The 25,086-nt window shown below is 42.3% G+C and overlaps 1 protein-coding gene across 3 annotated transcripts in view; it reads right to left on the bottom strand.

The window, feature by feature from the left end:
• The window catches only part of LOC139408553 (microtubule associated serine/threonine kinase family member 4), a 168,820-nt gene that overhangs the window by 110,848 nt on the left and 32,886 nt on the right, over positions 1 to 25,086 (bottom strand). For all 3 annotated transcript variants that reach the window (XM_071152579.1, XM_071152578.1, XM_071152577.1), the window contains exons 2-3: positions 15,830 to 15,977; positions 11,791 to 11,915 (exon numbers count right to left, since the gene is read on the bottom strand). In XM_071152579.1, coding sequence (XP_071008680.1) covers positions 11,791 to 11,915; positions 15,830 to 15,977 — 273 coding nt within the window. The remainder of the gene's footprint in view (positions 1 to 11,790; positions 11,916 to 15,829; positions 15,978 to 25,086) is intronic.

Here is a 25,086-nt window from a genome sequence, read left to right on the forward strand (position 1 = left end):
TGCATTCGGGAAGTATTCAGATCCCCTGCCTTTTTCCACATTGTTCCGTTACAACCTTACTGTGAAATGGATTAAATATACACACAATAAAAGGGAAAGGGGGATACCTAGTCAGATGTCCAATTGAATGTATTCAACAGTAATGTGTCTTCCGCATTTAATACCCCATAATCACAATGTGAAAACAGGTTTAGACATTTTTACACCTTACTTACGTAAGTATTCAGACCCTTTGCTATGAGACTCAAAATTGAGCTTAGGTGCATCCTGTTGGAATTGATCATCCTTGAGATGCGTTTACAACTTGATTGAGTCCACCTGTGGTAAATTCACTTGATCGGACATGATTTGTAAAATGCACACCTTTTTACAAAGCAAAAACCAAGCCATGAGGTCGAAGGAATTGTCCGTAGAGTTCAGAGACAAGATTGTGTCGAGGCACAGATCTGGGGAAGGGTACCAAAAAATATCTGCAGCATTGAAGGTCCCAAGAACACAGTGGCCTCCATCATTCTTAAACGGAAGAAGTTGGCAACCACCAAGACTCCTAGCACAATCGGGGAGAAGGGCCTTGGTCAGGGAGGTGACCAAGAACCCGATGGTCACTCTGACAGAGCTCAAGAGTTCCTCTGGAGCTGGGAGAACCTTCCAGAAGGACAACCATCTCTGCAGCACTCCACCAAACAGGCCTTTATGGTAGTGGCCAGAAGGAAGACAATAACCAGTAAAAAGCAAATGACAGCCCAATTGGCGTTTTCCAAAAGGTACCTAAAGTACTCTGACCATGAGAACCAAGATTCTCTGGTCTGATGAGACCAAGATTGAACTCTTTGGGCCTGAATGCCAAGCGTCACTTCTGAAGGAAACCTGGCACCATCCCTACGGTGAAACATGGCAGTGACAGCAGGGAGACTAGTCAGGATCGCGGGAAAGATGAACAGAGCAAAGTACAGACAGATCCTTGATGAAAACCTGCTACAGAGCGCTCAGGACCTAAGGTTGGGGTAAAGATTCACCTTCCAACAGAACATTTACCCTAAGCACACAGCCAAAACAACACAGAAGTGAGTGGCTTCGGGACAAGTCTCCGAATACCCTTGAGTGGCCCAGCCAGAGCCCAGACTTGGACCCGATCAAACATCTCTGAAGAGACCTGAAAATAGCTGAGCAGCAACGTTCCCCATCCAACCTGACAGAGATTGAGAGGATCTGCAGAGAAGAACTCCCCTAAAACAGGTGTGCCAATCTTGTGGCGTCATACCCAAGAAAACTCGAGGCTTTATATCGCTGCCAAAGGAGCTTCAACCAAGTAATGAGTAAAGGGTCTGAACACTAATGTGAAAGTGATTTTTCAGTTTTTTATTCATGCCGTCCCTAGGAGGGGTGCGTCACTTGAGTAGGTTGAGTCACTGACTCCTTGCTGTCCCCAGTCCACCTGGCCGTGCTGATGCTCCAGTTTCAACTGTTCTGCCTGTGCCTATGGAATCCTGACCTGTTCACCGGAAGTGCTACCTGTCCCAGACCTATTATTTGACCATGCTGGTCATTTATGAACATTTGAACATCTTGACCATGTTCTGTTATAATCTCCACCCGGCACAGCCAGAAGAGGACTGGCCACCCCTCATAGCCTGGTTCCTCTAGGTTTCTTCCTAGGTTTTGGCCTTTCTAGAGAGTTTTTCCTAGCCAGCGTGCTTCAACACACCTGCATTGCTTGCTGTTTGGGGTTTTAGGCTGGGTTTCTGTACAACACTTTGAGATATCAGCTGATGTACGAAGAGCTATATAAATACATCTGCTTTGATTTGATTTATTCTTAATTAAAATATATATGTGTCATTATGGGGTATTGTATGAAAAATTTGGAAAAAAACAATTTAATCAATTTTAGAATAAGGCTGTAACATAACAAAATGTGAAAAAAGTCAAGGGGTCTGAATACTTTCTGAACCTACTGTATTACGCCCAGCAGATTAGTTTGACAGGGGTCTGACCTCTCAACAGCAGCCACTTCATTGAAATTGACAGTTTTCACTTACATCCTACCTCTGTGCATGTATGTACACACAGTAACATGTCACATAATTGTAATGTACTGTATTCTAAGATTACTGGACATGTGAGGTCATGGGCTTAGCATGACCTTGGAAGGTGACCTTGAGAATGGGACTGAAAGGACATGCTAGGGTTTGTATGTATACAAGCATTCATTTAAAAAAACATTCAGTAGCTATGTTCAACTTGAATACGAGCACAGAGATGCATACTGACATTATTTAGCCCTCAATGTTTTGAGACTAAAAACAGTGATTTTCATTTTGGAAATCTGTTCCAAAGTATCCCCATGCATAGAGAGACACAGTATATGTGAGCGTATACAAATGTAAGCAATGTTTGAAATTGTGTTCGAGTAGTATCCACATTTTTTGGAATGACGTTCAAGCCCCCTGACCATCCGCTCAAGGAAAAATAAATAAATAAATAAATAGGCCCATAGCTGAATCTAGTTGATGATCCCTGCTGTACACAAAGCACACCTTGGACTGTGTCCAATACAACTCATCTCAGCTCTGACATCACCTCTGCAGACCCAATGCAGGAGAAACGATATCTCCAAAGGACATCAGTGACTACAATAATGAAGGAGAATTCCAGTCCACACAGCCACAACATCAGGATTATGACAATCTTATCTCCATTTCAGGCCAGGAGAAACCTATTGATTTCCTGTCAAACCTAATCATGGTCAACAGGGATGTGCCATGCGAAAAGGGAAGGAGACCTGCACACCCGGGTGCATGACGGAAAAGCATGAAGGTGGAGAAAAGAGAGAAAGCAATAACAGCAGACCTGCGAAGCGAGGGGGGGGACAAGGCATGGTTGATAGAGGGAGATCATGGTAGAGCTGGCACTGGGGGACTGGGAGGTGAGGAAGACGGGCCAGACTGAGCGTAGGTGACATATTTCTAGTGTGGCTCAATGAAAGTGACAGACACACTCAGGAAGACGATATATTGAAAGCTAATACCACCGTACCAGTGAATGCCAAGGAAAAACTGCAGATATAATGAGTAAATTATTGAGTTAATTACCTGCCATACTTCAAGGTAAGCTCAGGGAACATTTTACAGAGCTGATGCAAAATTCAGCTCCTGATAGGAAATCTGCCTTTGAAGGAATATCAACCAGGATCCACTGGGAAACCGGTGCTTGAATACAAACAGAGAAGAGCTTGAAACACTAATCCGCCAGGCCAAGAGCATATCTCAAACTGCTCAAGTTTTATTGTCTCAAACACCAACATGCTACCATTGGTACAGCACTGTCAGTGTTGGCTGCCTTCCATTACCAGACAACAAGACCACTGTTCTATAATGCTGTTGCTAATCGGCGTAATTAAGAGCAAGGTTTAATGAGTTCTGGGCTCGATGTGACCAAAGATATCCAAAGGCCATCTGAGTGAGTGAGTGAGTGAGTGAGTGATGGGAAGTGTTCATAAGACACACCTTGCTGAGCTTCTCATGTTAAAACTTACTGTAGCACTTTGAACCAGGGATTGGAACAGAAATAATTCTTCAATCGTTTCGTTCTGAACAGAAACATTTTTTTCCCAGTACTGCACTGTTCCGAACAAAGCAAAATAAAGTTGAACCGGTTTGAACGCAAAAAAAGTTTAGTGTTCCTTTGTTTTCTGGCCGAGCAGCACCAGAATAAAAAAATTAAAGCCATATTACAATTTTGTAGTTAATAAATCCAATGTGAAATGTGATAACTATAGTATCCTTCACTAGCATTGAAAAAGTTAATCCAACAGGTCTACAAGCCCTCAGTCCAGCCTCTCTCAGCCTATTGAGGACAGTCTGAGCACTGATGGAGGGAATGTGCATTCCTGGTGTAACTGGTGCAGTTGTTATTGCCATCCCATACCTGTCCCGCAGGTGTGATGTTCGGATGTAGCGATCGTATGCAGGTGTTGTTACACATGGTCTGCCACTGCGAGGACGATCAGCTGTCCGTTCTGTCTCCCTGCAGTGCTGTCTTAGGCATCTCACAGTACAGACATTGCAAGTTATTGTCCTGGCCACATCTGCAGTCCAATTGCCTGCATGCAGCATGCCTAAGGCATGTTCACGCAGATGAGCAGGGACCCTGGGCATCTTTCTTTTGGTGTTTTTCCAGAGTCAGTAGAAAGGCCTCTTTAGTGTCCTAAGTTTTCATAACTGTGACCTTAATTGCCTACCGTCTGTAAGCTGTTAGTGTCTAAAACATGCACCTTTGGAACGGTCGTTATGAATTATTTATGGTTCATTGAACAAGCATGGGAAACAGTGTTTCAACCCTTTACAATGAAGATCTGTGAAGTTATTTGGATCTTTACGAATTACCTTTGAAAAACAGGGTCTGAAAAAGGGCAGTTTCTTTTTTTTGCTGAGTTTATATGTGTAAACACACACTACCAGACAAATGTTTGGACACACTCATTCAAGGGATATTCTTTATTTTTACTATTTTCTACATTGTAGAATGATAGTGAAGACATCAAAACTATGACATAACACCTTGATGAACGCTTTCGAAACTCTTCGCATTCTAGATAATACATAGATAGATAATACAAAGAAAAAAACTACTTTTGTATTTTTTTCGTACCATCATTTTGATACACAAGAGAAAGGCCATAATGCAGTGTTCCTGCCCAGGTGCAATTTCGATATTGTCCACTAGATGGCAGCAGTGTATGTGGAAAAAGTTTAGTATGATCCAATGAACCATTGTATTTCTGTTCAAAATTTTGCATCAAGACTGCCCAAATGTGCCTAATTTGTTTATTAATAACTTTCCATGTTCAAAACTGTGCACTCTTCTCAATCAATAGCATGATACTCTTTCACTGTAATAGCTACTGTAGATTGGACAGCGCCGTTAGATTAACAAGAATTGAAGCTTTCTGCCAATATCAGAGATATGTCCTGAGAAATGTTCTTGTAACTTACAACCTCATGCTAATCGCATAAGCCTACGTTAGCTCAACCATCCCGCAGGGGAACCACCAATTCTGAAGTTAACTTCTTGGTGACAGGGGGCAGTATTTTCACGTCCGGATGAACTGCATGCCCAAATTCAACTGCCTGCTACTCATCCCCAGAATATAAGATATGCATAGTATTAGTAGATTTGGATAGAAAACACACTGAAGTTTCTAAAACTGTTTGAATCATGTCTGTGAGTATAACAACTTATTTAGCAGGCAAAACCCCAAGGACAAACCATTTAGATTGTTTTTTTTTTAGGTCACTCTTTTCAATGAGCTTTCATTGGGAATCCAGATTTCTAAGGGACCTTCTTGCAGTTCCTATCGCTTCCACTGGATGACAACAGTCTTTAGAAATTGGTTGAGGTTATTCCTTGGTCGTACTTCTTCATTACACAATCTTGAACGAGGGTCACTTGAAGTGTACTGTTAGATAGAGGCGTGTGCCCAGAAAGCTAGCTTCAGTTTGTTTTCTTCCTGTATTGAACATATATCATCCAGTCTTCAATTGTATCGATTATTTACGTTAAATACCTCAAGTTGTATTACAAAAGTAGTTTGAAATGTTTTGGCAAAGTTTACAGGTAACTTTTGAGAAATTTTGTAGTCACGTTGAGCAAGTTGGAACCGGTGTTTTTCTGGATCAAACGCGCCAAATAAATGGACATTTTGGATATATATTTTGATGGAATTAATCAAACAAAAGGACCATTTGTGATGTTTATGGGACATATTGGAGTGCCAACAAAAGAAGCTCGTCAAAGGCATGGTTGAAATATGGCTCGCCTGCAGGGTTGAAATATGATTTCTCTTTGTTTACGGAGGTGCTATCCTCAGATAATAGCATTGTTTGCTTTCACCGAAAAGCCTTTTTGAAATCGGACATGTTGGCTGGATTCACAACACGTGTAGCTTTAATTTGCTATCTTGCATGTGTGATTTAATGAAAGTTTGATTTTTATAGTAATTTATTTGAATTTGGCGCTCTGCATTTTCCCTGGCTTTCGGCCAGGTGGGATGCTAGCCCCACATATCCCAGAGAGGTTAATGGGACTATCATTTGTTTTTCAACAGGACAATGGCCCAACACACCTCCAGGCTATGTAAGGGCTATTTGACCAAGGAGAGTGATGGAGTGCTGCATCAGATGACCTGGCATCCAAAATCACCCGACCTCAACCTAATTGAGATGGTTTGGGATGAGTTGGACTGCAGAGTGAAGGAAAAGCAGTACTCAGCATGTGGAAACCCCTTCAAGACTGATGGAAAAGCATTCCAGGTGAAGCTGGTTGAGAGAATGCCAAGAGCTTTCAAAGCTGTCAATCAACGCAAAGGGTGGCTACTTTTAAGAATATAAATATATTTGTTTAACACTTTTTTTGGTTACTACATGGTTCCATGTGTTATTTCATAGTTGTGATGTCTTCACTATTATTCTACAATGCTGAAAATAGTCAAAATAAAGAAAAACCTTGGGAGTTTCCAAACTTTTGACTGGTACTGTATATACACAGAGTGCACAAAACATTAAGAACACCTTTCTAATATTGAGTTGCATGCCATTCAGAGGGTGAATGGGCAAGACAATATTTAAGTGCCTTTAAAACATAGAATGTGTCTCTTATTGCGCTCAGAACAGCCTCAGTTTGTCAGGGCATGGACTCCACAAGCATGCTGGCCCCCATGTTGTCTCCAATGCTTCCCACAGTTGTGTAAAGTTGCTAGATGTCCTTTGGGTGGTGGACCATTCTTGATACACACGGGAAACTGTGTTTCAGTTATGACACACTCAAACCAGTGCGCCTGGCACCTACTACCATATCACGTTCAAATATTGCCCATTCACCCTCCAAATGGCACACTTCCACAATCCATGTCTCAATTGTTTCACTGTTTAAAAATCCTTCTTTAACCTGTCTCCTCCCCTTCATCTGCACAGATTGAAGTGGATTTAGCAAGTAACATCAATAAGGGATCATAGCTTTCACCTAGATTTACCTGGTCAGTCTCATGGAATGATACATTCCACTGTATACAGTGGACACCTAAGCCTATAGGTCTATGCAGCCAAAGCCCTGATGCATTTAGTGCTCAAATCTCTGACAGCTTAACAGTGATGTTGACATACTGTATTGTTTTAGGAAAACAGAAAACACAAATAATAGGCCATAAAGTTTTACATATTCTACACATCGAAACAAAAGAAAGTGTTTTTGTTATAGGCGGTTTAAGGACATGTAAATGTGGCTCATTTGGCCAATACTCCTAATTTACTGATGGTGCTGGCTGCACCAGGTCGGTTCTGAATGTCCGGCAAAATTCTCCAACGCCCGGTATATTGAAATCTTCCCGGTCACGTTACTTAACGGAAACCCTGGCACACACACTGGCAAAGATTTTCTGGCAGGCAGACAGTGAGGGCTTTGCATAGGTCATTTGTTTGCGTTTTGTGTAGGGCTGAAGAAAAAATGCCCAGAACATAAAACATTGACCGGTTCCCATGCTTTTAAAATAACTGTTCTGCTCAGGACAGTAAAGATTACTTTCGTTCATGGTTCCGATTTTGGTTTCTCAAATATAAATATATATATATATATATATATATATATATATATTATTTTTTTCCCCAGTTTTGTTAGCTGAACCGGTTCCTACTCCTGCTTCAAACTCCAATGACCCTTTTGAGAACCCCGCCGTAATGAATTAATAATTCTAATGATTCTGATGATAATTTGTATTCTCCTAAGAATATTACAATTTAGCATGAGATCCATGGGCCAAAGCCTATATAGAGATTGGATACATATAAAGCTGACATGGACAGCCCTGACAGGATCTTCCAAAAGAACAGAAGAGGATTTTGAGAAAGCTAATGTGTTTTTTCATATATAAAAATTGTGTAACATGGTCCCTGGGGCTAAACAGCCCAGTGCTGCAGGGGAATGTTTCATTTGATGGAACAAAGACAGCTTTTCATATGAGATTGATTCGTTTTTAAACTGTGATTCAAGTCCCCAAAACTCAGGATACCTGCCGACTGAGAATGCATATTCTAATATACCTCTTAAAATCCAAGTAAGTCATTGAGCACACTTTTTATTTACCAATAGCAACCTGGTTAATAATATTTCCTACTTTTCAGACATTTTGATCTGGAATTCTGTAGCAAGGATCCACAATCATCTGGTCCCACAGAAAGCCATCTCAGGTGCAACAAGTTGTGCATGGTCCCTGACAAACAGGAAAATAAAAAACAAAACAACTGTCCCTGACAACAGTACTGTACACAGGCTGTTCTCTCAGGGTCAAATATGAATCACCAGCATTTATTATGCACCCAGTTTCCAGACAAAATAATACCATGACTCTAGAGATGGCGTTCACCTGAGAATTTACTACAGCACTATCCACTCTAAAAGATGCTATTAGGATGTGGCCATGCATCAGCGATTTGACGCGTCCACACCGGACTGTGTAAGCAGTGGCGAGCAGCATTTAATTTCTTCAGGGGGGCTAGGGAGACACAGAGGCATGCAAACAGACCGATAAGGATAAACATTACCATCAGTCGTGCCGTGGACTGATACCTCAAGCTACACACCAATCAGACAACACAGATCACTCTGACAGTTATACAAATACATACCTACTAACATGCAGATATACAACCCTCAACATGCACACAAATATTCATACACACATACAAAAATGACCACGTAAACCGGCACACGCACAAATAAGCCACCCATGAGAAACAATAGATGAGAAGGCAGCTCCTATCTCAGCCCTGTGTAATGACTTTCTGTTTGTGCTGCATTGACCCTGGCCTCAGCAATCATTCATTTCAATCAGCCCTTGCTACATGGTGTCTGGGCTCCTGTTTACAGGGTCTGAGGAGAATCTAATAAGATGTGGCAGTCTCCAGGGAGGCTCTTCACCCACCACTCCACACTCACCTCTGGGGAGGGGGCATGACCTCATGGAGACTTTCTGGAGACCAGACGCATTGGGGACCTGATATTAATGTGGATCTGATATCATGATATGACGGGGAACAGATATGATGGGGACCTGATATTATGACAGTTTACCAAACCAGCACTAACCCAAATGATTCAACTGATTGACTGATAATTAAGCTGTTGGGTCCCCAGAACCCAGGATTGGGAAACACTATGAGGACCAAAACATTGACCATACTGTGATCTTTCGTATTTTTATTGACAATTATTTTACCAGGTAAGTTGACTGAGAACATATTCTTTTTCACAGCAACGAGGGTGATAAATGCCATGAGATCTTTAGTGGGTTCAAGGTCTTTGGGTTCTTACAGGTTCTGTGTCTTTGGGTTCTTACAGGTTCTGTGTCTTTGGGTTCTTACAGGTTCTGTGTCTTTGGGTTCTTACAGGTTCTGTGTCTTTGGGTTCTTACAGGTTCTGTGTCTTTGGGTAAAGTCCTGTTGAACCTTTACTCAATATCTTAATTATTTTCATTGATTATTTGTTAAATTGTGTTTGGAAAAAGACAAGATCAGGCATGTGTACAGGATGTTTATACATCCCTGTGCCAAATACTCAAATACTGTATGAATACTCTTTCAATTAATATACAGAGAATACTTGTTTGTTTTTCATGTGTCCACATAACACTGTATATTGAAGAAGCACATTGAATCTCATTCACAAAGACCCATGTGTTCATCAAGGCCCTGATATGCATGTACTTCAAACAATGAGTGTCTGCTGGCAAACTCCAAACAGCACACTGGCGCCCCCCAGTGTTGAGAAACATCAAATCAACGTTTGTCTGTCACCTGCGCCGAATACAACCTTATAGTGAAACGCTTACTTACAGGCTCTAACCAATGGCGCAGAAAAAAGGGATGTGTGTGTAGGTAAGTAAAGAAATAAAACAGTAAAAAGATATTTGAAAAAAAGAGTAGCAAGGCTATATACAGACACCGGTTAGTCAGACTTATTGAGGTAGTATGTACATGTAGGTATGGTTAAAGGGACTATGCAAATATGATGAACAGAGAGTAGCAGTAGCGTAAAAAGAGGGGTTGGCGGGTGGTGGGACACAATGCAGATAGCCCGGTTAGCCAACGTGTGGGAGCACTGGTTGGTCGCGGCAATTGAGGTAGTATGTACATGAATGTATAGTTAAAAGTGACTATGCATATACGATAAACAGAGTAGCAGCAGCGTAAAAGAGGGGTTGGGGCACACAATGCAAATACTCCGGGTAACCATTTGGTTACCTGTTCAGGAGTCTTATGGCTTGGGGGTAAAAACAGTTGAGAAGCCTTTTTGTCCTAGACTTGGCACTCCGGTACCGCTTGCCATGCGGTAGTAGAGAGAACAGTCTATGACTGGGGTGGCTGGGGTCTGACAATTTTTAGGGCCTTCCTCTGACACCGCCTGGTTTAGAGGTCCTGGATGGCAGGCAGCTTTGCCCCAGTGATGTACTGGGCCGTACGCACTACCCTCTGAAGTGCCTTGCGGTCGGAGGCTGAGCAATTGCCGTACCACGCAGTGATGCAACCGGTCAGGATGCTCTCAATGTTGCAGCTGTAGAACCTTTTGAGGATCTCAGGACCCACGCCAAATCTTTCTGGTTTCCTGAGGGGGAATAGGCTTTGTCGTGCCCTCTTCAGACTGTCTTGGTGTGTTTGGACCAATCTAGTTTGTTATTGAACATTCAGCATGTTCGATATTTGCTCAGATCCAAACTGCTGTCTGTAATGCTATAAATTGTTTGGTTTACAGAAACATCCACACAGATGGGCCTTCTCTGAATCTCCACATTCAGATGAAAGCAAATCTCATGACATGACATGATTTGGGAAAACACTAATGAAAGATGTACTCTGAAACACATGGTTTTAATAAGTACTCTGAAACACATGGTTTTAATAAGTACTCTGAAACATGGTTTTAATAAATACTGTAAGTATTTTTCTGCCCAACTTCCATTGTATCCAAGAGTTAATGAAAACTGTATTTCAAATGTCTGATTCCTCCCTCGTTTATGCACCTTCGTTGGAAAGCAATGTAGAGGCTGTATATATATATTTATTTTCATTTGTCCAGGTGAAAACACAAACAGATAAAACCCCTGGGCTGGACTGAGTGACTCATATCTGGACAGAATTGGCTTAGCTTCAACCTCCAATGACTTCGCACTCGTTTGAAATGGGACAGGAATGACATCCTTTCCCATTAAAAGTAAAACTGGGCTGGCTATCGTTTTGTTATCTGAAAGGACACAGGCGAGATGGGTGATATCTGACTTAAAGGGTCGTTGACGCTGAAGGTCGAAGTGAGACTAGTCACTGGTGACTGAGGTCATTTCAGACTGAGGGATTAGTCCATCTCTGCTACAATCAAGACCTCAGACGGATCTCCTTTAAAACCACTTCACAGAATCACCTTGATTTTCTCTTTTTGTGGAATCATCTTCAACTGCGCATTGATTGTGGGACGTTAAGGGCCTGAATACTAAGGCTCTGACAAAAAATGAATCACTACTACTAGAACCTTGAGAGGAAGGTAAAATAACATTTTGTTTGCCATTTTTACTGATTGACATTCAGTTGCTGTGTATTCATTGTACTGAAATGCTGAATGGCTTGTATGCCAAAAACGTCTGATAAATACAGCAATCAAAGCCCTGATTAACAATATCCTGGTCTCAACATCAACGCATGGGGGGACAGAGTGAGGAATCATGGGATGTCATGACCCATAAGTACTCACCAGACTAGAGGTGAGTGAGGGGGCGGACTTCCCCAGGGTGGTGGAGCACATCCGCACCAGGTTGGAGGTCTCTGAGGGGGTCTGCCATGCCTGCTGGGGGGACACATAGGGCAGCAGGTACTTTCCTATAGGACAAGACACACAACATTAGTTAATCTATAGAGAGAAGATACTTTTCCTGTAGGACAAGACAGACAACTAGTGTTTCCTCTATATTCATTCAGCAGCAGTGTTGCCACCACTCCCAAAAAGTTCTGTGTAAACTTCAACTACTAAAATCAGATATGAAGTATGTAGAAAAGATAATGGAGCTATATTTATTTTAAACAAGACAATCTTTGAGAACTAACAATGACCCAAATAAAAACTTGACAGTCTGCGAGAATGTCATGGAGCCCCACTGATTTAATTAGGTTTGTCTCACTCAGAGCATAAGAACATGGCATAAGACATTGTAGAATGTGTAGAATTTTAGGAAATTAGCTTTAAAAACAATTTTTTTACTGATTTTACTTTGGGTGGAAAAAAATACTAGAAGCCAAGGATACAGTCACACTACGAGGATACCTGTGGCCTACTCACACCATTTCCCATGTGAACGGATAATAAACACAAGGTCAAACAAAACACAAATGACATTATCACTGAGTGCTTTACAGAAATGAACTCATCTGGTCTTTCTCCTCTCCTTAAAACAGAGTAGGCTCACAAGGGGTAAATGAGGCAGCAGTGAAAGTCAATCCATTTATGAGATCAGTGACGCTACAAACATTACACAACCACGAGGCATACCTGAATTTGCACAAAGACCCAGATTATATACAGGAAGGATACTTTTACACTGATTTACAAGATATAAAACAATATATATGTGTGTGTATATATATTATAGTATACCTCAAACAAGAAAGCAATCCCATAGATTAATAAATGATTAAATAAAAAAGGAGGATATGGTGTCTGAGCAAGGGCATGTTGAAGGGATGTTTGATAAATAGAATCCTAAGATTAACAAGCTCTGAATAAATACATATTTCCAGGGGAAATATTTTCTCCTTTCATAAATTTCTTTCCCCAAGTGTTTTCTCCCAGTAACAGTCGCTAGATGGCAGTAGGTCCACAGGTGGTACGATTACCGTCAACCACATTTTATTCCGTTATGAATCGGCTACGCAGCGTAGAGCCCAAATAACGTGTGTGTGTGTGTGTGTGTACGCCCTTGTAGTCTGGATTATTGTGTCACACTAGGTCTTATGTCATTGACGCTCCTGGCAGTAATTCGAAAAGCGTCTCCCTGGAATTGTGTGTAACCTTCCGGGCTCCTCTCATCATCCCTCTCATCCCCTCTAGACTTCCATGTGTGTGTTTATTTCCATTTCCTGTTGAAGGAAGCACAGCAAATCAGCGGCCAAGATTGGAGGATTAACAGTCCTGGCAGAGTGGAGGAGTGAAAGGGAGGAGTGGGTAGAAGGGAGGGAGACACTCCGCTCACCTCGTCTGGGGGGGGGGGTTGCAAGCTGGGTCTTGTCCTGGGGGGGGGCCGTGGTGCAAGCTGAGGTTTGGTCCTGGGGGGGGCCGTGGTGCAAGCTGGGGTTTGGTCCTGGGGGGGGGGGGCCGTGGTGCAAGCTGGGTCTGGTCCTTGGAGGGGCCCTGTTTTAAACTGGGTCTGGTCCTGGGGGGGCGTGGTGTAAGATGGGGTTTGGTCCTGGGGAGGACCGTGATGTAAGATGGGGTTTGGTCCTGGGGGACCGTGGTGTAAGACGGGGTTTGGTCCTGGGGGACCGTGGTGTAAGACAGGGTTTGGTCCTGGGGGACCGTGGTGTAAGACAGGGTTTGGTCCTGGGGGACCGTGGTGTAAGACAGGGTTTGGTCCTGGGGGACCGTGGTGTAAGACAGGGTTTGGTCCTGGGGGACCGTGGTGTAAGACAGGGTTTGGTCCTGGGGGACCATGGTGTAAGACAGGGTTTGGTCCTGGGGGACCATGGTGTAGGACAGGGTTTGGTCCTGGGGGACCATGGTGTAAGACAGGGTTTGGTCCTGGGGGACCATGGTGTAAGATGGGGTTTGGTCCTTGATCTTGCCTTTTGATCACAGACTGAGACCTTGGTAAGGAGGAGTGTGGACTCTAGCAAATCAATAACATTAGCTGATCACAAAAATGCCAGGGGGACAATGTCAGCAGGTGTGGCCTTCAAAAGGACTGGAATTTGATGACCTAAAATAAAATACATATGTTTCCATGTTGTTCAACATATGGTCTACGTCCCTCCAGCTCTGCCCATTGAAGCCAGTCAGACAGCGAGAGAGTGCATAACGTTCCCTTTCTCACTCACTGCATTTAGATATTCTTGGTAAACACGTCACCTGATCTGCTTTAGTCTACAGCCTAAGAAAGACCTAGCCAAACATGAACACTGACGAATCGTGCCAACTCAGACAGCTAGCTAAAATGTCCGATCATCCCTTTAAGTAGGATGCAATTAGACAGGTGAAATGAAGAGTCTGATCACATTTGATACACCTTGCAAACATGACGCACACCGCTCTGACAAGTAAGAATTCAACCACTTACAGAAAAGCGCCTTTGTCTAATTTGGGATTTGAAATATGTGGCTGAAGTAGCAAATGTGTCTTATTATGTTGGTTCTGTCTGCCATGCTGGCACTGACAAAATTGTCTGCACTCAACGGTGCTGTGAAGACAAAATTCTATAAAATGGGTGGATGAAATGGGTGCCTAAACTTTGGAAATGATGAGGCGATGGAAACGAGAGCAACAGATGAGTTCAAATGAAACGTCAAAACAAGCGTCAACACCTCCCTGAGAAGCTATTCAACTAAAGTCACAACCAACAAGTGTAGGTAATACCATGGTGAAACCAAAATGTTCTGTTTGCCTATTGTGTGTATGTGTGCATGCGTTTACTTTAGTGTGTGTGACGTGGTTGTCCGTGCATCATGCTTTACACTCAACTCAAACAACTATTTAGCCTTTCCTATCTGTCGAAATAACCATATGTTCCATCTCCTTTACTCTCCCAATCGCTTTTCACGAGTATAATAGCCTGCCTGGCTCATGAAAAGAGGCTATTGAGCGCTGTGTGACTCTACAGTAAGCCTAGGCGCATTACACATGCATGAGCCTTGCGTTACCAAAATGTCCTGCCTTTCAAATGGGCCTTGCCTCATGCATTTCAAAAGAGGCCGATGGAGATGTTATGCTGAAGAGGATTTTCACCCATCTCCATGAATGGTGACCTCACAGCACAAAAGCACTTATCTTGAGAATACTTCAGGTAGGGGGTTTGTTTCTCTCCTGTTATTAAACCATGCAACATCATTTTGTAAATGGATTGTGTGTGTGTGTGTGTGTGTTTCTTTCAGACTGCCTACCATAACTAGTCACCAATTGTTTTAGTTGGACATCTCCATGAATGCCTTTTCCCTCTGCAACAGTTATCTACCTCATTACAGATTTAGGACACATATCTGCTTCTCTACCTGGGTCCTGTTCAGTAGGGAGAAATTGGGAGGCACAACCTGAACTTGTCCACTAAGAACACAGATTTCTGTTTCCCGTTGAAAAGTGTTATGCTACAATATGCCCTGCTGAATACGACCCCGGTGTTCTAAGACATGTCCCCTTCCCATGGCATCCGGTGCCTTGCTGTAAAGCCTGGGGGAGACAGGATGACTGACAGAGACAGGGAGGAAAATGGTGATCCTTTCTTCCTCTCAGTGAAATGGCTTCCTCCCCAGTACTCATTACACACCAGCCAGGAGAGGATATCCCTACTTAGTGCCCCGGTCAGAGTACAGCCCCAGTTCACTCCTCACTGCATTACTAGCCAAACAACCGAACAAAACATATTGTATGGCTCACCGTTCATATCGAATTCACTGGGAAATGGTCAGAGTGAAGCATCTTCTTGCTCGTGTGTGCATGAGTACACGTTTGCATATGCGTGTGTGTGTATATGCTTGCATTTCTATGTGTGCATGTACTGTATGTGCACCTGCAGGGTAGATATGATTGTTACCTGTGAGAGCGCCTCCTAGGCTTCCCCTGCGGAGGTTGTTACCGTCCTCACTGAGCTGCCTCTTAAACTTGAGGGCGAGGCCGTGGATCACCTCAGGGTTACTGGACTTGCGGAAAGGCATGGACGGAGGGTACAGGATGTTATCCAACTGCAGGAGAGAAAAGTAGGATGTTAGGTTAGTTCAATGCATCCCAAATGGTGGATCAAGAACCACACTGGTGGGTCATGGCAAGAGCTGGGTGATATATTTGAATTAATCAAATGAATTTGATATATGTTTTTGAGCGATATTCCAAATGCCTGTATCGCAAGAATCAAGGTTTTGTTATTTTTCGTTTTTATGATCATTTATGTCCACTTGTTCTCGTTGTATTTTTGGTCTCGTCTCCTTTGCATAAAACAATAAGGAATTGGCAACTCATTCTCAATAAGGTAGGCCACTTGATTTCAACGTCTGAACAAAGTGGACAGGCTAACATGCTTTTCAAACAGTTGGAAACAGACAGAAGGGTGTGTTCACAACAATTCAACTCTTCAACCTTATTAACGAGCAAATAGACCCGAGTTAGCTAAACTTGAAATATAAAGATTAGCTGGCTAATCACTAGCAGATGGGCTTGAGACTGTTGAGTCCTGTGTTAATTTTCTATAGCATAATGACTGCTACAAGTAGTAGGGCTGTCCCCGACAAAAAAATAATAATCTTGGTCGACCATGTAGACTTTTTACATACTTGGCAACAGAAGTTAGGTTTGTATCATTTTCATTTAGGATTTGGATAGAATGTTGATTAACCACATGACAATAATTTAAAGATATGAAGACAAATTCAATTAAACTGTTCCACAAAAATGTGCATACGAAATCCATAACTGGCACGCAGATCGGTAGAAAATGGTAAGACAAATTGACATTCAACATGAGAAAGGCTGCTGACTCCTCATGTAGCCTATTACCTGCAACTTCCGGAGAATAATGGCAGAATCTACTAAATCCAGCAGGTGCGGGAGGAGAATAGTTGGGTCAGGTTCAGGTTATTCCTTCTGGTTATCTAGATCTCTGGCATCCGAGGCATTCGTCGTATTTCATCAAACCGTAAGCTTAAAGCATCAGACAAGCTCAATGCATATAGTTGATTTTATTAAAACACATAGGGTGCGTCTATACATGTAAAAAATACCTAGGTAAAAGGGAGTCAGATGTGAGGAATACATTTGACAGTTGTGGAAAATACTGGAGATTAAGAAAAAGAAGGTAAGGAGCCAGCACTGAGTGCATATTCCGTGTGCCAAGCAGGTGCTGTTAGATTACAATACCAACGGCTTGGAACAAATGTAAACACTAAATAAATAAGTATACCAGAATGTTGTAAAAAAACATTTTGTTAAACTTTATTACCGCAAAACTAAACAGTCGCATTCATTCATGAATGCAATTTCCCGAAAAGGAACAGTTAATTTACTGTTAAAGAGAATTATTCAAGACTTGCTTTATTTTAAAACTAAAATGCTTGATTGCATTTCAAATCATGAATGACTCGTATGCTGTGGGATGACATGAACAAATTAATGATTGATTGATACAGTATTGAAAAATACAGTACCAGTCAAAAGTTTGGACACACCTATTCATTCAAGGGTTTTTCTTTATTTGTACTATTTTCTACATTGTAGAATAATAGTGAAAACATCAAAACTATGAAATAACACATGGAATCGTGTAGTAAGCAAAAACAAGTGTTAAATATATTTTATATTTGAGATTCTTCAAAGCAGCCACCCTTTGCCTTGATGACAGCTTTAAACACTCTTGGCATTCTCTGAACCAGCTTCGTGAGGTAGTCACCTAGAACACGTTTCAATTAACAGGTGTGCCTTGTTAAAAGTTAATTTGTGGAATTTCTTTCCTTCAGTTGTGTTGTGACAAGGTAGGGGTAATATACAGAAGATAATAATTTGGTATTTTACCAAATAGGGCTATGTCAAGAACAGCACAAATGAGCAAAGATAAACAGTCCATCATTACTTTAAGACATGAAGGTCAGTGAACACGGAACATTTCAAGAACGTATAAAGTTTCTTAAAGTGCAACCGCAAAAACCATCAAGCGCTATGATGAAACTGGCTCTCATGAGGAACACCACAGGAAAGGAAGACCCAGAGTTACCGCTACTAAAGAGGATAAATGAATTTGAGTTACCAGCCTGAGAAATTGGAGCCCAAGTAAGTGCATCAGAGTTCAAGTAACAGACACACATCAACTGTTCAGAGGAGACTGAATCAGGCCTTCATGGAGGAATTGCTGCTGAAGGACACCAATAAGAAGAAGAGACTTGCTTTGGCCAAGAAACGCGAGCAATGGACATTAGACCAGTGGAAATCTATCTTTTGGTCCGATGAGTTAAAATGTGAGATTTTTGGTTCCAACCCCCATGTCTTTGTGAGATGCAGAATAGGTGAACGGATGACCTCCGCATGTGTAATTCCCACCCTGATGCATGGAGGAGGTGTGATGGTGCTTTGCTGGTGACACTGTCAGTGATTTATTTACAATTCAAGGCACACTTGACCAGCATGGCTACCAAAGCATTCTGCAGTGATACGCCATCCCATCTGGTTTGCGCTTAATAGGACTATCATGTGTTTTTCAACAGGACAATGACCCAACACCTCCAGGCTGTGTAAGAGCTATTTGACAAAGGAGCAGAAGTCTGACGAGAGCAGATACAAATTCATTGCTTTAACTAATTATGGCAAATGTTTAAAAAATGTTGAGCAATGTAATAAAGTAACGACTTTTCAAATAAGTCACACGTTATGTTTGCTGACAATTTGTTAGCTACGCTATCCTTACAAACCGTAGTTTGTAGTATACAAACTGTAGTATACAGGATGTTAGTATGGATATTCGAACACAGCTTAGGTGCATATAGGCGTACAATAATACCCATAAACAAGGGGTTGAATTTCATGTCACAAGGCTGTGTTGGTATCTGAATGTATACAATAGGAGATCAACTATGATGTGATTACATAATATGCTCTGACATATTACACCAATCTTCAATGCATGTTGTTTTTGAAACAGACAATGGGCGGGTGTGTACTGTAGGTAACACCTATGTAAAGAACAATATGGAGAGGAAGAGGTCTCAAAGATAGAGTATTTAGTGTTCTTCACTGACACAGATGGTGCTCTCAAATTATCGGCCCTCTCCACCACAGCCAGACAACGCTCTTTATTGGTCTGAACGGTAGTATCACAAAGGATCAATAGTTAGATTCCCCAAATACAACCATCCTGTTCTTTGTTTACCTTTGTGTTATTTCACTTTTTGAAAAAAGCAGGTCTTCGTGACAACTTGAACTTTAGTAAACCTTAACTAATATCTTATAATAACACATCACAGAATCCCAAATTGACCCAGCTAGGCCTTAGGGTGAAGGGCAGTGCTCCCTAACTGGAGGCCCATGGGCCAAACTTAAGGGCTCTCCAATCCCGTTTCTGAAGAGCTAGCGTCCTGTAGCTTTTCACTCCAACCCTAATCTAGCGCACCTGATTCTAATAATTAGCTGCTTGATGGGTTGAAACGAAAACCTAAAAGGAGGGTAGCTCTCCAGGAACAGGGCTGGAGTCCTGGTTTAGTATCGGGTTAAAGTTTTGAAAAGGTAATGCGATTCAATAAAAAGATCACTGAAATATTTGATTATTTCTGTATATTGTGATGTAGGTCTGTTTCTGCATGTGCATTCCTACCATTCAATTCCGCAGCAATATCATATACAAACAATGAGGTACAGGCAGTTTTTTTTGTGTATAAAATATGGCTGACAAATAATATTTGGGTGCCATTCCGCCATTGTGAGTATTCAAATATCCCCTATTCATTACCTATTGATTATTAACCAGATGCAGAGTGGTGAAAAAGCAGATAAGACTTAACAGATGGACTTTAAACAACCACAGTAAAATTAAATTAGGTCATATTTGGGCTGCGGCCAGACTTTCTGCTCCAGAGTACAACCAAGTTCAATAAAAACAAATTGAGTCATAAAACAACCAGAATGCATTGGGGCGGTGTATGATTCATATTCTGACCACTGGATCAACTTCTATTTATATAATTATAATAATAATAATAATAATAATAATAATAATAAAACATTGTGCTACAGTATGAGAAAAAGATGACTGACAATAGCCAGGAGCTTGAATCGGAAACATCTATTTCCCTTGAAATAATAAAAGTTATTTAAATTCTATTAAAACCAGGACAATCTGGAGAGTCCCCTAGTGACTACAGACGCATTAGTTTAATAAATTGTGAAAATAAAATAAATAATAATGCTCATTAGCAATAAAATGGCAAAAGTCTTATTGTACTTATTAATCAAACAGGGTTTATGAAAAATGTTAACTTACAAATACAAGAACATTCTTATCCAAGATGGCATAGCAGTCAGAGTCTGTCTTGTCCCCCCCATGTATATATCTTTTTATATATTTTTCTTCACATTCTTTTTAATATTTTTCCTAAACCTCAACTTCAAAATACTCTCCTGCAACCCACCTCACCCAATGTGGTGTGGATCTGTTTTTTTTCTATTTACCTCTGAACTGGAATACATCAACTGAAGCTAGCTAGCTAACTAGCTATCAGCTATCAGTCAGCTAACCACTGCTAGAGGTCATCAGTTAACCTTTAGCTCAGAAAGCTCTCGCCAGTTGGTACAACGCGTTTCAAACCAAAGCATACCGGACCTATTTTTCTCTCCATATCCCCGGATTCCTACAGCAAACTCTGAACCTTTTCAACTGGATCATCGCAGCAAGCTAACCGCAACCCGGGCTGACTACTCCTGGCTAACATGTCTGTCCTGGAGCTAGCACCAACTAGCCTGGAGCTAGCCCATGGTAGACCCACCTCCCGGCTATGGCTCCTGGGCTACTCCTGAAGCCCACTCCTCGGCTACAATATCTGGACCCCTTCTACTGCCGGAACAGGGCACGGAACCCTGCTGATCCTTCACGACTGGAATACCGACAATCTGCCGAAGGATCCCAACAGGCGCCTCAGGCGCGACGTCCCCTGAAGGCCCATTCTGCTAACCGTGGCCTGCTAGCCATCTAGAGCATATTGGACTGTTAGCTGATCCATCGGCCAGTTTCTTGGACCACTATACCCATTTTGCTAATTGGACTTGGAACCCTACTAATTCCAAGACTGGTCTACTAATTCCAAGACGTCACCGCAAGAGGAGGCAAAAACAGACTTTCCCCCATCGCAACGTCTATCTAAGGCCCTTATGCTAGCTTGCTAGCCCCGGCCTGCTAACTGTCTGAATCGCCGTGTCCCCAGCCAACCCAACCACTCACTGGACCCATACGATTACTTGGCTACGCATGCCTCTCCCTAATATCAATATGCCTTGTCCATTGCAGTCCTGGTTAGTGATTACTATCTTATTTCACTGTAGAGCCTCAAGCCCTGCTCAATATGCCTTAACCAATGTTGTTCCACCTCCCACATATGCGATGAAATCACCTGATTTAAATGTCTCTATCCCTCTCATCATTACTCAATGCCTAGGTTTACCTCCAATGTACTCTCTTCCTACCATACCTTTGACTGTACATTATGCCTTGAATCCATGCTATCGTGCCCAGAAACCTGCTCCGTTTACTCTCTGTTCCGAACGTGCTAGACGGCCAGTTCTTATAGTCTTTAGCCGTACTCTTACTACTACTCCACAGGTGCTCTCATTTGTTGACTTCTGTAACCGTAAAAGCCTTGGTTTCATGCATGTTAACATTAGAAGCCTACTCCCTACGTTTGCTTTATTCACTGCTTAAGCACATTCTGCCAACCCGGGTGTCTGAATCCTGGCGTAGGAAAACCACCAAAAACCCTGAAATTTCCATCCCTAACAATAACATTTTCCGCCAAGATAGAACTGCCAAAGGGGGCAGTGTTGAAATCTACTGCAGAGATGGAACTCTGCATGCTATCTTACTATCCAGGTCTGTACCAAAACAATTCGAGCTTCTCTCACCGTTGCCGCTTCCTATAGACCACCCTCTGTCCCCAGCTGTGCCCTGGACACCATATGTGAATTGATTGCCCCCCCATCTATCTTCTGAGCTTGTGCTGCTCGGTGACCTAAACTGGGACATGCTTAACACCCCAGCAGTCCTACAATCTAAGCTTGATGCCCTCAATCTCACACAAATGATCTATGAACCTACCAGGTAAAAAACCCAAATCCATAAACACGGGCACCCTCATAGATATTATCCTAACTCGCCCTCCAAATACACCTCTGCTGTTTTCAACCAAGATCTCAGCGATCACTGCCTCATTGCCTGCAACCGTAATGGGTCTGCGGTCAAATGCTCCCTAAAACACATCAGCAAACAGGAATTTTAATTGACCTGGCCGGGGTATGCTGGAATGACATTGAACTCATCCCGTCAGTAGAGGAAAGCTGGTTATTCTTTAAAAAAGTGCCTTCCTTGTTAAATATGAATGCTCCACTCAAAAAATGTAGAACCAGGAATAGATATAGCCCTTGGTTCACTCCAGACCTGTCTGCCCTTGACCAGCACAAAAACATCCTGTGGCGGTCCTATGCCATCCTATGCCACTTTTCAGGGAAGTTAGGAAAGCTAAGGCTAGCTTTTCAAACAGAAAATTGCATCCTGTAATAAACTCAAAAAAGTTCTGGGACACTAAAGTCCACAGAGAATAAGAGCACCTCCTCCCAGCTGCCCACTGCACTGAGGCTAGGAAACACTGTCAGTACCGATAAATCCACAATAATTGAGAATTTCAATAAGCATTTTTCTACGGCTGGCCATGCTTTCCACCTGGCTACCCCGGTCAACTGCCCTGCGCTCCCCACAGCAACTCGCCCAAACCTCTCCCACTTCTCCTTCACCCAAATCCAGATAGCGGTTGTTCTGAAAGTGTTGCAAAATCTGGCCCCTACAAATCAGCCGGGCTAGACAATCTGGAACCTTCCCATAGACTGGAAAGCTGCCACGGTCATCCCCCTTTTCAAAGGGGGAGACAATCTAGACCCAAACTGCTACAGACCTATATCTATTTTACCCTGCCTTTCTAAGGTCTTTGAAAGGCAAGTTATCAAACAGATTACCGACCATTTAGAATCTCACCGTACCTTCTCCGCTATGCAATCTGGTTTCAGAGCTGGTCATGGGTGCACCTCAGCCACGCTCAAGGTCCTAAACGATATCATAACCGCCATCGATAAGAGACATTACTGTGCAGCCATATTCATCGACCTGGCTAAGGCTTTCGACTCTGTCAACCACAACATTCTTATTGGCATACAGCCTTGGTTTCTCAAATGGATTGCCTCTTGGTTCACCAACTACTTCTCCGATAGAGTACAGTATGTCAAATCGGAGGGCCTGTTGTCCGGACCTCTGGCAGTCTCTAAGGGGGTGCCACAGGGTTAAATTCTCGGGCCGACTCTCTTCTATGTATACATCAATGATGTCGCTCTCACTGCTGGTGATTCTCTGATCCACCTCTACGCAGACACCATTCTGTATACATCTGGCCCGTCGTTAGACCTGTGTTAACTAACTCAAGACGAGCTTCAATGCCATACAACTCTCCTTCCGTGGCCTCCAACTGCTCTTAAATACAAGTAAAACTAAATGCATGCTCTTCAACCGATTGCTGCCTGCACCTGCCCACCCCGTCCAGCATCACTACTCTGGACGGTTCGGGTTTAGAATATGTGGACAACTACAAATACCTAGGTGTCTGGTTAGACTGTAAACTCTCTTTCCAGACTCACATTAAACATCTCCAATCCAAAATTAAATCTAGAATCAGCTTGCTATTTCGCAGCAAAGCATCCTTCACCCATGCTGCCAAACATACCCTCGTAAAACTGACCATCCTACCGATCCTCGACTTCAGTGATGTCATTTACAAAATAGCCTCCAACACTCTACTCAACAAATTGGATGCAGTCTATCACAGTGCCATATACTACCCACCACTGCTACCTGTATGCTCTCGTTGGCTGGCCCTTCATGCTCGTCGCCAAACCCACTGGCTCCAGGTCATCTACAAGTCTCTGCTAGGTAAAGCCCCGCCTTATCTCAGCTCATTGGTCACCATAGCAGCACCCAGCCGTAGCACGCGCTCCAGCAGGTATATCTCACTGGACACCCCCAAAGCCAATTCCACGTTTGGCCGCCTCTCCTTCCAGTTCTCTGCTGCCAATGACTGGAACGAACTGCAAACATCTCTGAAGCTGGAGACTCTTACCTCCCTCACTAGCTTTAAGCACCAGCGGTCAGAGCAGCTCACAGATCACTACACCTGTAGATAGCTCATCTGTAAATAGCCCATCCAATCTACCTCATCCCCATACTGTATTTATTTATCTTGGTCCTTTGCACCCCAGTATCTCTACTTGCACATTCATCCTCTGCACATCCTACCATTCCAGTGATGAATTGCTATATTGTAATTACTTTGCCACCATGGCCTATTTATTGCCTTACCTCTCTTATCCTACCTTATTTGCACATGCTGTATATAGATTTTCCTACTGTATTACTGATTGTATGTTTGTTTATTTCATGTGTAACTGTGTTGTATGTGTCAAACTGCTTTGCTTTATCTTGGCCAGGTCGCAGTTGCAAATGAGAACTTGTTCTCAACTAGCCTACCTGCTTAAATAAAGGTAAAAAAATAAAAAATGTTTCAGTTAAATACAATACGCAAAATAACATGACAGATTTATCAATAATGGATGTTGATGCCGAAAAGGTTTTCAACAATCTTGAATGGCCTGTTCTATTCAAAACTTTTCAACTTTCCGGATGAAATACATGTAATAAAAAATATTATATAAATGTCCTAAGGCAAAAATATAGACAAATAATACATTATCTGATGAATTTGCTTTAGAGAGACAAGACAGGGATGTCCTCCTCCATCCTGTTTGCACAGGCAATTGAACCGCTTGCAGAAAGAATTAGACAGGACCTAAACGTAACAGGCAAACATTGGTATTGGTAAACATGAATTTAAAATAAACTTCTAATATACCTGACCAGCATTAAAAACTCAATGCCCCACTTTCTAAAAATATTTTCAGAATACTCAGGATACAAAATGAACTAATGGCAGTAGGAAAAATAAAAAGAATAACTCATGATCTACAGCAATCCTTTAAATGGAACACAAAAAATATAAAATACTTAGGATG

This window comes from Oncorhynchus clarkii, chromosome 5 (genome assembly GCF_045791955.1).
Source record: "Oncorhynchus clarkii lewisi isolate Uvic-CL-2024 chromosome 5, UVic_Ocla_1.0, whole genome shotgun sequence".
Classification (NCBI taxonomy): domain Eukaryota; kingdom Metazoa; phylum Chordata; class Actinopteri; order Salmoniformes; family Salmonidae; genus Oncorhynchus; species Oncorhynchus clarkii.